Source organism: Bidens hawaiensis, unplaced genomic scaffold (genome assembly GCF_021521415.1).
Source record: "Bidens hawaiensis isolate Kalapana, Puna unplaced genomic scaffold, B.hawaiensis_p1.1 tig00001721_1, whole genome shotgun sequence".
Classification (NCBI taxonomy): Eukaryota; Viridiplantae; Streptophyta; class Magnoliopsida; order Asterales; family Asteraceae; genus Bidens; species Bidens hawaiensis.
In genome coordinates this window covers 2,589,448-2,604,711 of record NW_027491098.1, presented here as the reverse complement: position 1 = coordinate 2,604,711, position 15,264 = coordinate 2,589,448, and the positions used below count along the sequence as shown (strand labels likewise).

The 15,264-nt window shown below is 33.9% G+C and overlaps 2 protein-coding genes across 5 annotated transcripts; one reads left to right on the top strand and one right to left on the bottom strand.

Moving 5' to 3' along the window:
- Positions 1–5,340: 5,340 nt before the first annotated feature.
- LOC143596200 (uncharacterized) lies at positions 5,341–7,209 on the top strand. Of its 2 annotated transcripts, none has more exons than XM_077075049.1 (2): positions 5,341–5,682; positions 5,874–7,209. In XM_077075049.1, the coding sequence occupies exon 2, from the start codon at positions 5,892–5,894 to the stop codon at positions 6,966–6,968; it is 1,077 nt and encodes a 358-aa protein (XP_076931164.1). In that variant the 5' UTR covers positions 5,341–5,682; positions 5,874–5,891; the 3' UTR covers positions 6,969–7,209. The 2 variants fall into 2 exon arrangements, with proteins under 2 accessions (XP_076931164.1, XP_076931156.1); XM_077075041.1 differs by having other exon boundaries at positions 5,769–7,209.
- Positions 7,210–8,699: 1,490 nt separating this feature from the next.
- LOC143596177 (protein LONGIFOLIA 1-like) lies at positions 8,700–14,397 on the bottom strand. 3 transcript variants are annotated; one of them, XM_077075023.1, is made up of 4 exons: positions 13,930–14,397; positions 11,217–11,275; positions 9,910–11,142; positions 8,700–9,554 (listed from the first exon to the last, which is right to left on the bottom strand). In XM_077075023.1, the coding sequence occupies exons 1-4, from the start codon at positions 14,078–14,080 to the stop codon at positions 8,700–8,702; spliced, it is 2,298 nt and encodes a 765-aa protein (XP_076931138.1). In that variant the 5' UTR covers positions 14,081–14,397. The 3 variants fall into 3 exon arrangements, with proteins under 3 accessions (XP_076931138.1, XP_076931142.1, XP_076931149.1); XM_077075027.1 differs by having other exon boundaries at positions 9,919–11,142; XM_077075034.1 differs by having other exon boundaries at positions 11,232–11,275.
- Between the last annotated feature and the right edge of the window lie 867 nt (positions 14,398–15,264).

Here is a 15,264-nt window from a genome sequence, read left to right as displayed (position 1 = left end):
CCCTAAATGTAAATACTAACTGATTCATTTATTAAAAGTACTGGTGAAATAAGAAAAATATCAAAATTGAAGTTGCAGACCTGTCAGAATAAAATTTGAAAGTCTCAAGTAATTGCAAATTAAAAAAATAAAAATAAATGTGCATTATTATCGAAAAATTTGGATTTGTATGGTAAACTACAAATTGTTTTTAAGCAGGGATTCAAACAGTAGTACATAATTTTTTTTTGACCCAATTACAAATTTTGTCCTTTAAAAAAAGCCAAATTACGGTTCGTGTCCTTTCCTTGCAGGCGGTGTCCTTTAAACTTTTTTTTTCTACACGTTATGTCCTTTACGCTAACTGGGTTAGAAAAATTCAGTTAAATGCCCTCACGTGAGACGCATGTGAGGGCATTTTTGTCTTTTTGTCTACCAGCAACTTCTTCTTCTTCTTCTACTTTTTCTTCTTCTTGCAGACCACCATCACCATCACCATTCTTGCAGACCTCAAACACCATCACCACCGCCACCACAGGTCTGCCACCAACCACCGCTCCATCTCCGACGCCGACTCCCATCTCCGACGTCGACTCCCCTCGTTCTGACGCCCAGAAACCCAGAAACCCACAAATCCCCTCTCACAAATCAAATCAATAAAATCAATATTCTAATATATTGAAGCATCACACCACACCCAGATCGTGTTCATCTTCTTCATTTCAATTCATTCCATCCTCAACTGCATCTCCATCTTCCGTCTTCTTCTGCTTCTGCTGTTAATTTAAAATTAAAATAACAATAACTAAAAATATGGAATTGAAAAACATTGTTTCAATGGTTGCTCGTAGAGGCCGTCAGTTGCAGCGTTACAATCACGGCTAACGTCAAGTCGTTGGGTCAGTCCACACCACTCCTCAATCCATCATTTTGTCTTTTGTTATTCGTTTCTGGTTTCCCCCAAATTCGGATTCATACCTTCATTCATTCCTGCCCTAATTAACAAATTAGGTGAAATTGAAGGCTGTTAATGAACCTTTACATGTTAAAAATATGAAGAATCAAGCATCAATCATCTGAAGTTAGAAGACGCATTAGAGGTTCTTGTCATCACTGCTCAAAGGAAAGGCAAAGGAATGCTGTTCCCCAAGGGAGGCTGGGAATCCGATGAGTCGATCGTTGAAGCCGCTCAGAGGGAGTCGATAGAGGAAGCTGGAGTCTTCGGAACAGTTGAGGTTAATCAACTTACAGTTGAGGTTAGGCAGTGGTGGTGTTGGTGTAGTGAGAGGGAGGGAGAGAGTAGAGAGAGAGAAAGAAGACGGGAAGAGAGAGAGAGAGTATATATTTAATATCTATTATTTATTTTTGTTATAATATATTAATTTATTTTTTAATTATAAATAACTATCAGTAGACGAAAAGACAAAAATGCCCATCACATGTCTGGCACATGTCATACTTAACTGAGTTTTTCTAACCCAGTTAGCGTAAAGGACATAACGTGTAGAAAAAAAAAGTTTAAAGGACACCGCCTGCAAGGAAACTTAGAAAAGGACACGAACCGGTTTTTGGCTTTTTTTAAAGGACAAAATTTGTAATTCTGTCTTTTTTTTTATATAAGATTGGTTTCAAATTTGAATTTAAAATTTTCTCATATGCATTTGAACTCATGAAATATGTATTTTTCTTAATTTTCTACAAACATTTTGTATAAATATTGTATATATATCTTGATGTTTAGCATTAAATCATTGAAGTTGAGTAGTATAATTATAATCAATATGTATAACGATTTATTCTATAAACTATCTGTCATCTATTTATATGACTTTTTTTGTAGTATAAATGGTTTTAGCAATAAGAAGATCAATATGTAGTTTTCAATATTTTCTTTCATAACTCAGACCAAAATGCTTCAGAAACATACTTTTTATGACTTGATTTATACTTTTTCTATAAATTCAAATATATTTAATTTAATATGCCTTATAAGATAAATTACCTAATTAAAAGCATTTGATATTTTAAACCAAAAAATTTGTTTCAATCCCATTCCATTATTTTCGTTTTCCAAAAATCATTTAGGATATTGAAACCTAGAATATCGTTTTCATCAGTTATTTACACAATTCCTATATTATGTTAACTTTTATTTTTATACAAATACAACGAATCGAGGTTATGTTAGTTTTACATGTTGGTTAGTACATGATAAAAGTGCTTATTATGGTTTATATTCAAAATAATAAAAATAAACAATCGATTCATTATATGTGGAATGAGAACAATCGACTTGGACTAAATCCTGATAACGCCAACGACTAAGGCTTAGATTTTAATACCTAAAAATATATATGATTTAAAAACTAAAACTTTATTTTTGTTGACCCGAAACTTAGAATTCTGAACCAAGAGTCAACCCGAATTGCTTCGGTTCAGGTTCGGGTTAGTATTTTCTAAGGGTTCGAGTTTCTCGGGTCGGGTTAGTTTGGATTTGGGTACAGGTTTTATTGGGTTGGGTTTTAGGTTACGGGTAAAAGTGATAGTCCTACTTCCAACTTTTTTTTTCGAACGGTGACTTTCACATTTAAGTTAGCACTACGCGATTAAGTCGCGCCCCACCACCCCACTCAGGCCAGCTATGTTGACATGATCGGGATCCACGCTAGCATCCAAGGTTGGCTTGCCATTCCCGGTAAAACCCAGTTTGCTCACCCCGCCCGAAGGCACGACAGGTTTTTAGCTCTGGAAAAATCCGGTCGGAATCAGGATTCGAACCCGGGACGCCCAGGTCATCCATCATGTTCCTGGCCATTGGGGCAAGCCCCGCTGGTTTCCAACTATTATATATAAGAATCACTACCTTCACTTTATGCAACTTTAAATCTTTTAAAATTCTTTTAACTCAGAATAATCACTATTATTTGAACATGGTTATAATAATCACTTTATGCAATTTTAAATTTGTTGATTGTATTTCACTTAATGGTCAAAGTTTAAAATTTTCAACAATTACTCGTGTAATACACGAGCCTCAAACTAGCATAATTCTAATTCGTTGTATTTGTATAAAAATAAAATTAATAAGTTAATATAATATTGGAATTATATAAATAAATGATGAAAACGATATTCTAGGTTTCAATATCCCTAAATGATTTTTGAAAAACGAAAATAATAGAATGGGATTGAAACAAATTTTCGGTTTAAAATATCAAATGCTTTTAATTAAGTAATTAATCAAATGCTTTTAATTAAGTAATTTCACCAACTTTAAATCTAGAGTCTGTATGTATTTAGAGAACCTTTTTTGTCACACGGACAGCTATACGTGGATATATCAAGAGTTATAAGCAGACCTATATGTTACCTTATTAAGAGTTACAAGCAGAAATTGACTAAAAAATTTGATTTTTTGGTAAACAATGTATATCTACAAATACAATCACAAATGTAGTGTAAAAGGAAGTTTTTACTTATTTATAACATATTTGTGTAATCTTAATTATCTAATTTCTATAATTTTAATGTTAATAGTAATTGTATTAACAATATATGATCAATTTTTTGAATATATTTCACTTAATAGTTAAAATTTAAACTTTTCAACAATTACCCGTGTAATACACGGGCCTCAAACTAGTTATTAATATAGTCAACATCTGTTGGTTAATTAGGAAACGTATTTAAATTCATAAATGTACTCGAATCTTTAATTTGACTTGAATTATAATATTTTAGGAATTGTCTATAATTATGGTGGTCATTCATCGAGTGTAACTTTTTGTAGTTCCAAAATTTATGCTTATTATTATTAAGTCATTAAAATTTAAATTATATTATATTAATTATTAATTATAATTGTTTCTAAACATAATAGGTTTAACAACAATAGCATCGTCCGTTTTTACTATTTAAGAACCAGAGTTTATAATCATTCTCCACATTCATAACAATTATATTCCTTTCAAACTTCTATAATATAAGTTATTCTTCATCCCTTATTTACATATTTTTATATGAAATATTGTATTTTCACTAAAATCTTTTCTCATTTTATTTTAAATAGCTTACAACATTTACAATGTAAGTTGTTCATACACTTTTATCTTACCAACACAATTCAATGTTTTGTATACAATTGATATTCTTTTAATTCATTTATTACTTTCAGAGCTTAATAGAGGTTCAAACTTTCACCATGCTTAATGAACTTGATGCTCTCAAAACCTAGCTACGCACCGTTAAGGTTAGGGTGTTAAAAGTTTGAGTCATATACTGAGTTTAGTTGTTTCAAATATGGTAAAGTATGTTTCAAGTTAATATTTGACATTCGGATACAGGATATTTTGGAAATTTTACGCGGGTTAAATTTCTAAAAAGGCATTTGGTCATCATTGTTTGTTTTAAACTACTAACTGGTCAAAGAAAGAATTGGTTATGATTGTGTTTGATTTGTTAAATTATTTTGCATCATGGGCAATTTTGAATTTTTTTGAAAACTCTAAATTTGTCAAAAAGGGTTCTGTTGTCATTCATTACTCAGGTAAGCTTAATTTTGGTCATCTATATTTATGTTTGTGTAATTTATATATTTTAGTTTTCAGTTTAATAAAAAAAAGCAGACTAATTTGCTGATTGTTCAACATTTTTGAAAAATGTGGCTCAATAAGTAAATATAATGATTTTGTGATGGCCATGGTGCCGCTTTTGTTTTTTTTTTCTAAGTTGCTATTGGTTTTAATAAATCTTGATTAACTGATAGTTTATGTCACAAATATTTAAATATATTTTCTATATTTTGTGTAACACGGGTTTTTATTATTAAACATGTTGTTATTTTTATGGTATATTTAATTTGGATGATATCTTTTTTTTAAATTTTCAGGTGGTGAAGCAAAATGAGTTTCTTTTGTTAGAATATTTGAAGAAGTTGATGGTGGTTTAATATGAAAGAACATGTTTAGGTCTTTTGTTGATGCTTTTGGTTGTTTGGTGTACACTAACTTATTATAACTTTAAACTTTTAATATCTAGACATTGTAAATGGTTAAAGTTTTGGTCCGAAAGTTGAAGAAGTTTTGTGTTGCTTGAATTTGTTATTTAAATTTATTAAGTTTATTGACATGTTTTTCCATCCGTGTGTAACACGGGTCTATACCCTAGTAAAATAATAATTCATTTCATTCCAATAGATTAACCAAACAAGACAAATGAATGATAATGATCAATTTCTTTCCATTCATTTTAATCCTTCTCCCATTATTTCACTACCTCCAGTCAAACATACCCTAACTTAGGGGACTTGTTGGAGGCTTTTGTCTAAAGTGAAAGCTATTGAAGTTATGTGTTAGTAAGGATTCAAGCTCCGTGAAAGCCAAATTTGGTGTAATTTAGCCGTTATAAGTAAACAACTTCAGGGACTGTTTTCGTAACTCACTATTTCCACTTTACCCCCCTCCCTCAGCTCACTTCCTATAAGACCATGCCCAAACCCTCTCTTTCTCTCTCATCATACCCTCTTTCTCTCTCTAGAACTCGGGTCCCCTCCACGGATCCGGGTTTTCACTCGTGGTTTATTCAAAACCCTTCATTTGATGTTCGATTTACCCAAATCAATTCCAACCCTCTTCAAATTCAAACCACAAGTACCCACCCGATTCATCAATTCATTTTACGAATTCATCTAATCAATTACCACCGGTAAGTTCATTTCTTTCGATTTTACCAACATAAGTTTACATTTGACTGATAGAAGGTGTAGATGTATCACTGGAACATCTTTCTAGGTTTAATTGGAAAGAAATCGATTGATTGATAGGGAATTAGGGATATTAGGAATTAGGGTTTTGTTTTTTGTGGGTCAATTATTTGAATTATTTGAGATTTTGAAGTGATATGAAGCTGGTAATATGAGCGATGGAGGAGGTGGAGAGAGTGTAATCGAAATCGAATCTCGGGTGAGTAAGAGGAGACGAAAGAACGACGAATTCGCACAGGCGGTTGCGAGGATTGCCGTGGCGCAAATATGCGAGAGTGTAGGGTTTCAAGGGTTTCAGGAGTCTGCACTCGATACGTTATCGGCTGTGGCTTGCAAATACATACGTGAGATCGGGAAGGCGTCGGGTTTTTATGCTGATTTAGCTGGTAGAACTGAGTGTAATGTGTTCGATGTAATTCAAGGGTTGGAAGATTTGAATTTGTCGCAGGGGTTTGTAGGAGCGTCTGATAGAGATAATTGTTTGTCGGGGTTTGGAATTGTTAAAGAGATTTCGCAGTATGTTAATTTGACTGAAGAAATAGGGTTTGCTTACTCGGTCCCTTCATTTCCGATATCTAAACAACGGAAATCAACACCGAGTTTTTTACAAGCTGGTGAAACGCCACCAACTGATGATATCCCCCTTTGGGTACCTAAATTTCCTGATCCCGAGACGTATACAAAGTCAAACTTAGCTTCATCTGCGGAAGAAACTCAAATACAGCCTGATAAAATTGATCCGGAACAGAAGGTTGTAGAACCACTACCATCAAAGTTGGAGAAGTTTCGCGCACGTAACGAGTCTGTGTTTCCTGTAATTGTTGAACCGGGAAATGTTTCTGGAAACGAGAGAGTGAATAATCCTTTCCTTGCGGTTCCTCTAAAGCCTGGCGAGAAGGAGGTGTCTTTGGTTTCGCTTCCTGCTAAACTTAAGGAAGAAGACATGGTGCAAAGTTATGGTAATCATGTTTCTGGATTGGATGCGGTTGGTCCAGAACGTCAGGAAGTTAGGGGTGGTGGGAATGGGACCGACAAAGGTAGTAGAGAGGTTGTTTTGAATGAGAGACCTCGAGTGCAAATGAAGTTTCACATTGGCAAAAAGGTTTTAGATACTACAAAAGCCGCATCTTGGTTTTTGAATGAAGAGGAAGAAAGTAGAACAGAGAAACATTCCAAGGAGCCGATGGATGTTGAAGATTGTAGGGAAAATGATCAAGTTGTAAATTAGGAAAATTAGATGAGGGTTTGTATACTAGTTTGGAATCCATATTAATCTTCTAGAGGCGAATGTTTCCACATTGACAGGTTTTATGAGGTATGTTTGTATTTTTTTCGAGATGGCGTTTTTGTCAATGCTAATTTTTTTCATTACTTTTTTACTTGTTGGTGACTTTGTTCTAGTTCATTTGTTTTTCTAGAGATATGGCATGTTAACACAAGTGTTACCTTATTTTTGGAATTTTGGTGCTTCAGATATTCATGTATGAATGAAAACAATTCCTTAAGTTTACCATCTTTTCTAGTAGCGCTTCTATAAAATATTTTTCTAGTGACTTGTATACGCTTGATGGGGGCATTGCTAGTTGTGGTTGGATTTAGTGACTTTTACACCCCTAGAATGCTTTATTGGATGATCACCAGAATGCAGATGTTTCAGCAGATGTTTCAATAGGGATGTATCGCCTAGACCCGTGACCTTGTGCTGACATTAGCAAAATAGCCTTGAAGAGGACTATCCAAAATTCCAAAGTTTACCCTCTTTGACAAAAGAGTTACCAGAACACACTTTTAATCAAACTAAGTTCTTTCTGGATGGAGATGATGAACACACTATGCACACGTGCTAGTTTTAAATAAAGGTAGTGTTAGGAAGAGAGAAAGAATTGGATTTTTTCATCTAAGACGGTTGAGCGCTGAAGGTACACAAATTTGATCAAGTATTGTGCTGGGCTAAAGGGGTTCAGGTTGTATGCAGGTTGTTGCCCGCCTAACAACGGCTTGTGTTTGGGTTGTGTTGTATAAAAAGGGGTCGACCTGCCAACCCGTTAGTTTGTTTTCTTAAAAAATGAAATATTTAGAACTTGTAGTTGAACTTGCTTTGGATTTGGATGTGCATAGTTGGTTTTGTAGTTGAATTTGATCTAGATTTGGTTTTGTTCTTGGCTTTATATCCTATATTAGCCTGACTCATTTCTACCGGGCAACACGGCTGACCCTTTCACACATGGTGTCTGGCTCACACAATTTAACATATTTATTTAAAAAAAACCACGTCGAACCAAAAGAAAAACAAAAACCGTGCGTTGCGGTGTCGAACCAAAAGAAAAACAAAAACCGTGCGTTGAGGTGGCGAGCTGACACAAGTTCGGTCGATATCGACGGCATTGACACTAAATTGTAAACATGAATTAATAAAATTCCAACAAAAAGAAAAACAGAAAAACAAAACCCACGCATTGCGGTGGAATTCGATGCGAATTTGATCGGTGTCGACCGTATCAACACCAAATCATAAACATATTTTTTTTAGCAGGATCTGTTTTATTAAGAAAAAGCTTGTATATCCATACTTTAATTCTAAAATGTATATCAATAGTTGCATGTTCAAAGGCCATTTTTGTAAAAGTTATATTAATATTTGTTTATTATTATTTTGTTACATTTAAAAGAAGTTTAAAGGTAAAATTGATGATTTTCTATGAATATTATGGATATAGAAACAATATTCAATAGTAAAAGGTCTAATAATAGTTTTTAACTACTAATTTGGTCTAGTGGTAAAGTTGTATGACCACCAATCAAATGGTTGATTACTTGGGTTTAATCTTATTTGAGACATTGGGTAAAACATATGGAAAAAAAATAAATTAGCTTTTCATAAAAAAAGGTTTACACCAATGTAGTTAAATTACATAGTTGATATGTTATAGTTTTATTAAGTGTTTATTCATTCATTGTTCTACATGGAAAACAATTGCCTACAATGTCTCCTTGGCCGACTTGCCATCCCAGCATTCACCACCTCATCAATCAAATCTTTGAAAATCAAACGCTCTATGTCTAACACTAAGCTTGGAACCTCATAACAATACTTTCCCCAGTCTTCTGATCTGGTATTCAAGTCTGCACTTACAATGTTTATAACTTCATCATCATCTTCATCATATATGCATCTTCTAGAGCAATTTTGAAGAGCATCTATTTCCGACCACAATTCTTTCAATAGTTTTTCTCCATTCATAAATCTTCCATGTAGTTTTCCATCCATATTGACTAGTTTCTGGAAGAGAATTTCGTTCACAGAATCGAATATCATCTTTCTTCTGATTGTCTCGTTGGACTTAGACCTTGTGCTCTTTTCGTCGTCTTCAATGTTTGAGTTTTCAAGGTGGAACAACTCTGGTTTTATTAAGGTGCTGGTTGGATGAAGCTGGACTACCCTGATGGCAGAGTCTAGATCATTTAGAACACCCGAGGCTAATAATATCTCTTTGATGTATCTGTGGTCTCCATTTGTCTCGATGGAGTTCAATGATTCGGTTTGTTGAATGAGTTGAGCGTCGTTTTTTAACTTTACATGATTAAACTTGGAATGGTGATCTTCACCTGTATTGTTTACCAAGCTGTAGATCCCCACTGGATCCCATTCGGTTTGATCATCGTGTACATTATCATTTGGTTTGTTCTTTATTGGAGATGGCGTGTCTTCTATGAAAAATGCATCAAGAACCGAGTCAGGGCTCGGTTGTTCCACAGAAAGTTTGGTAAGCTCAACCATTGGCTTGTCTTCTATCAATCTTTCAGCAAAACTATTCTGAAAAGGTTAAAAATGACACATGTTAAGTAAGTTAAATATGTAACAAATGTGTTGGAATAATTCGGATAAGTTCACACGTGAAAGATGAAGATGTATAATAGATCTTGTCAAAGTTTAAAGTTTGAGATAAATAAATTAGTTTATCTAGTTAAGTTATGTTAGGTTTGAGGTTGATTTATTGATGAGTCAAGTTTGAGTTTTTATTAAAATAGTATTGAAGAAGTTTTGGGCATCAAATCCCGGTTGCTCACATCCTTGGTTATCGATCGTTCCCCTTCAAAATGTGTGTGTGCGTGTATGTGCATGTATACGCATAAATGTGTATAATTTGTAAGAGAAACTGTAAACCAACCTGTATCACCCTGTGATATTTCTTTGGCTGATCATTGTTTTGCATTTGATTAACGGTCTTGATTTTTGGGTGTTTGGTCTTCAAATTGGATTGCTTTTTGGTTCTAACCGAATTAGATAACGGCCCGTTAAAACATTGCTTTTCAACACCATTCTTCGACTTATGCAGTTTTGGGCTCAGTGTCCTATCAGTGGCCTTCATGTTCTTTGGTGTCTGATCGTTCACCTGCTTCCGAGTCATACAATTAACACCACGATGACCTGTTATCATCTTAGGTTCTGCACCCATCTTAGCCGGTTTCGAGGTCTGGTTCACTAATTCACGTCTTTTTGGTGAGCTAGTTCCCTTGACCGTGGGTGAACATGGTGGGTCGGGTTTATGTGTTTCCAGAGATTGCTCTTTGTTCTTTAACCCTGTTTTGGTCATTTGAATTGCTTCAAGTATCTGCTTAAGTGCTCTAAGATCCTTCGCCGATGTGTTAAACTTGAGTTCATTCAACATTTTCTCCATCTCGCCATAAACAGAAGGTTTTCTGACCCAATCACCGCCTTCGTGCTGCTGCAAAGCGGGTCTAATCTTCGACTGCACCCTTGGAGAACTTGAAACCAATTGGTCAACTTCACAAACAGAGTCTGTTAAACTATCCAGACCCATTAACCGAGCCACAACACCCGATGATGGTTTTTTGTTACTTCCAGGCTCGCTTCTTGTCCCGTTCATGGACTTCGAGTGTGAGTTTTGCTTACTATCTAATGATAGCCTTGGAGGCTCTTTGACTTTGAAAGTTGACTTTAATGAGTATTGTGATTCTCTTTCATCACAAGAGAATCTTGAGACTTCTTCGACCAAAGATGAACTCTTGTGAACCTTTGCAAGGTTTTGGTCTTTTCTGTCATATCGAATGGTTTTTTGGTGCACGAAAGGCCTTGGGGAGTCAATGTGCTTCATGACAGGGCGCGCGCGTTCTTGTTTTGTCACTCGGGTCTCTCTGGTCATTGACTCTTTGACCACATCTCTGATATCAAGTGGTGGTAAGGACGTATTATCTGGTTGCTTTTTGTGCAAGTTTGGAGATATGAGTTCAGAGGGCGGTTGCCATTCGGTTGGATGTCTTTTACTACAATCAAAAGATGAGAAGGTGGTAGATGAGCAAGAGGATGAAGAAAATGAGTTTCTTGATAAGTCAACTGAGGCACCATTCTTTTCTATCATCATCTTCTTTTGGTTTCTCTCCTGTATTTTTTTCAAATTTTGGTTAAATACTTATATTTATGCAAAAGTTTAGATATGGTAAAATTACAAGTTACATTGTTTTTCTTCACCTTAGTTATCTCTGATGCATTCTTGAAATCCTTTTCACCTCCACCTAAACAACAATTGACTTGTCATTACATATACATTGGGAAAAACTAAAATTATTAAAACAGCATGCTTGATCTCCTATTTTAAACAAAATAGTTACTGACTTTAAAAAAAAATATCATTTCGGCCTTTCAATATCAAGAAAAACCAATTACTAGGTCACATGTGGCATAATTTTGCACTAATAAAGACATACCACCCCTCCCACCGTATCATAACTCGTGGTGTACTTTTGCGCCCACAAATTCAGGGGCGGATCTAGGGTGTATCCAGGTTACCCCTCAACTTTCACAACGAAGTGTAAAATTAGTTTATGTTTGTTTTTTTTTCAGTTTTATGTACTAGGATACCCCTGAGCAAATATTAGGTTACCCTAAGAAGTATTGAGATGAAATCAGAGTAAAATAGCCGGATTTTTTCTTTTCTTTTTTCTTTTTTTGTTATCACCAGGGGCTCAGCAAATGCCATTAATGTGAGGAAGACGATTAACATGACTTAATACTAACATTGCATTGGGCCATTTTAGAGCCATAGCCCATTTCACTATTAAAAAAAGGAAGGTCATTAAAAAATAATTGCCTTTTTCGATAGATAACAAATCTATACTATTTAATAAATAAAGCTTTCTAAATGTCACATGTCATCACTATGTTGATCCTTACAAAATTTTCCCTCCGCTCTCTCGTATTAATTACATTTCTCTTTTTAATATTTAATTTTCAATTTTTAATAATACCATCCTAATTTAAAAGAATTAATACCATCATAAATATGTTAATTTATTTAATATAAAATATATTGCATTAGTTATTAACATTGGATTTTTATAAGTAACCAATATGAAACGGGTGAGTTTCTTTAACCGATTAAAGTATCAAATTTGTTCGTGTCAAAACAGTTTAATACTAGAATGAATTTTGGTCCACGAGTTGGTTTAAAAAAGTAGACATTTACAACTAAGTTTTGATATAGAAAATAACAAAGAAATAATTTATGATTTATGAATTTTCTAACAACTTTTTATTTCTAAATTGCGTAATGTGTAATTTTTTTACCGTATAATATATCTTTATATATGTGATACATTTTTTTTATATTTCACATTATGTTATTATTTAAAAAAAATTACTTATTCTAACTCGTGTAGCACACGGGTAACTAACCTAGTATTTTATATATTTATTTGTTAAACAAAGATTTTTTTCATTTATTTATTTGTATATCATTTTATTCAACTTCTTATAGAAAAGTTCATGTTTTTATTTACTTTGAAAATTTGTTTAGTTTATTGTTTATTAATTTTAGAATAAGCATTTAGTTTTTTAAAATATTTGAATAATATTTTTATATTGTTAGGAGGCTAAAAAAATATAAAATTTATCAAGGTTTTTAAACACCTATTTGATATTAAGATAATGTGAAAAGAAGTTTACATTTTGATGTTTGTAATACATTGATTATTAAAAGAAAGTAGTTGTCATACAATTGTGAATACAACAAAAGTTAGCTCGGCCCCGATTAAAATGTTCTGGTTCTGTCAAGGCGTCATGGGTCATAGGTCAAAAAAGGTTGGGTTACCCCTGAATTTTTATTCTAGATCCGCCACTGTCCACAATACATCTTTTGCACTATATGACGCAAAAGTACATACTTTTTTAAGACACAAATATATTTTGCACTTGCGTACTTTTGCGTCCACAATACATCTTTTGCACTCGCTGTGTACTTTTGCACCCAAAATGCATCTTTTGCATGACGCAAAAGTACATTTTTGAGATAAGTTCTCATCGCTTATAACTATTTTCAACAGTCAAAATTTAATTTGAAAAGAAAAAAGGCGGTGGCTATTTGGTCTTAAATTGTTAGTCAACTAGGCAATTCTCCTTAATATTGGAAATAACATGATAGAGTCCGTGTGATACACGGGTGGTTAAAAAATACAAAAAAAAAGTTAAATTGAATAATATACATAACATACCTTATGGATTAATAAGATATAAATAATGATAAACAAAATTTTACAATTCATAAATCTCTAAACCCTCTTTAATGCAACATTGGATAGTGACGCAAGTGATTAGAAGAAGTATAAGATCATTATATTTAAACATATTCAAAGGTTAACTTATAATATACTAATAGGATATTTAATGAAATTGTATATATATTCATTCATCTAGAATATTTCTATAGCTTATTTATTAAGATTTCCAAATATAACATAATTGATTGATTTGATAAATGCGCTCACGTGGCATTCTATGTGGAGGCCCTAGAATGATGTCATGTGAAAAATCATATTGTTTTAATAGTATAGTTAGATAGTTAGATGACAGAAGTTTAAATGAGAACCATTAAATAATCATTAACTAAGTTAACCGCTTATTAACCCTTAAATGAGCACTAACGTTACACCAAAACCAGCAAGGACAAGACAAAGATATTATATTTTTGGTAAAAAAAAAAGAAAGTATGACTGGTGGATTAAACTTAAAAGTTAGTTGGAAAACTGAGATACAACAGTTACATAAAAACCGTTACACTAAAATTTAACTCCCTGTTTCCATGAAAAAATGAAACCTATCAAAAATTTACAGAATGCAAGTTGACAGTATACAGATGAACACACAGTAGCAATATAACTGAATCAACTAATACCTGCAGTTAACCGTTTTTGGACCGAGCCTTGGCGGTGTAGGCCGAGAAGGTAACGGCGGTCAAAAAGCTGTAAAAGTCCATTCATGCATCCTAGCTGCTTCTGCAGCCCTTGTTTATCCTCTCTGATTGTGTGTACAACCTTAATAGCCATAAATTTACACCACCACTGCTTTCTTTTTATAAAGATGTTTTTCTTGATTGTTGATCTATATAAAGTGGCAGAAAGAATGTGCAGAATTTAGTAGTTTTGACTGCACTTTATGACCATATGATCATGGGTGCACAGAGTCAGAATTATGGTGATCATGGCAGAAAGAAAGATTTTTGAAATTTGATTTTTTTTTTTGTTTTTTGTTTTTTGGCTCCACAAAAAGGGTGCTAGAAGTTTAGTTTGGAAGGGGATATTGAAGCAATAAATGGAAGTATTGATGGATTGTTTTATATGGGAAATGAAATGAGTAGTAGCATTAATATATATCTAAATTTATATTATTTTGGAGAGTTTGGGTGTGGATGTGGTCAGATCTGGGCAGCCATGTGGACAAAGTAATGTTGATGGGGTAAGTAGTCTAGTCTGGCCCCTTTCATGTGGAGTTTGTCAGTTGAGGAGGCTGAACTATATATACTATTACTCAATGTTGTTGAGACCGGACCGGACCGGCCGGTCGAACCGGTTCGACCGGGATTCGGCCCACTGACCGGTCCGGTTCACACAGTTCGCTCAGCTGCCAGAGAACCGGCCGGTCCGAACCGGTTTGGCCGGTTGGACCGGAAAACCGGACCGGTTGAACCGGTTTTGTATGAAAAAAAATATTTTTTTTTTGAAAAATCGTTTTTTAAGCTTGACCTGTCATTTTTTGACCAAATTTGTTCGGCCGGTCCGACCGGTTCGACCGGTTGAACCGGTGAACCGGGAGGCTGTCCGGTTCGATGTCCGGTCCGGTTATGAAAACATTGCTATTACTACATACATTCTGTATTGTCAATTTGCACTTTATTAACCCCTTTTGTAGTGGCACAATACTAATAGGAGTTAATATATAGGCTGATAAAATCGGTGAATCGTCTAAACTGAAGTAAGTAAACTAGCCTAACATGTTTGAGATCCAAATAGTTTGGTTCGTGGTTTGGGTTTCATGGTAAACTGGTCTAGTTCAGAACATGGAAACGGTTGTGTAAACCAAATTGGTCGTTTGAATTTTATTATTTATTATTTATTTTTTCATTTTTGGAATATATGTATTATGCAATAAACCATCTTTATTGTTTTTAATATTTTAATGTAAACTAATGATTTGGAAATACAAAAAATAGGTTTACTCCATCATACTATCA

Coding starts and splice junctions, on each gene's coding strand:
- LOC143596177 (XM_077075023.1), bottom strand. CDS start 14,080: ATGGCTATTAAGGTTGTACACACAATCAGAGAGGATAAACAAGGGCTG. Junction 11,276..13,929: donor CCAAAAACGGTTAACTGCAG/GTATTAGTTGAT, acceptor ATTGTTGTTTAG/GTGGAGGTGAAAAGGATTTC. Junction 11,143..11,216: donor CTAAGGTGAAGAAAAACAAT/GTAACTTGTAAT, acceptor AAAAAAATACAG/GAGAGAAACCAAAAGAAGAT.
- LOC143596200 (XM_077075049.1), top strand. CDS start 5,892: ATGAGCGATGGAGGAGGTGGAGAGAGTGTAATCGAAATCGAATCTCGG.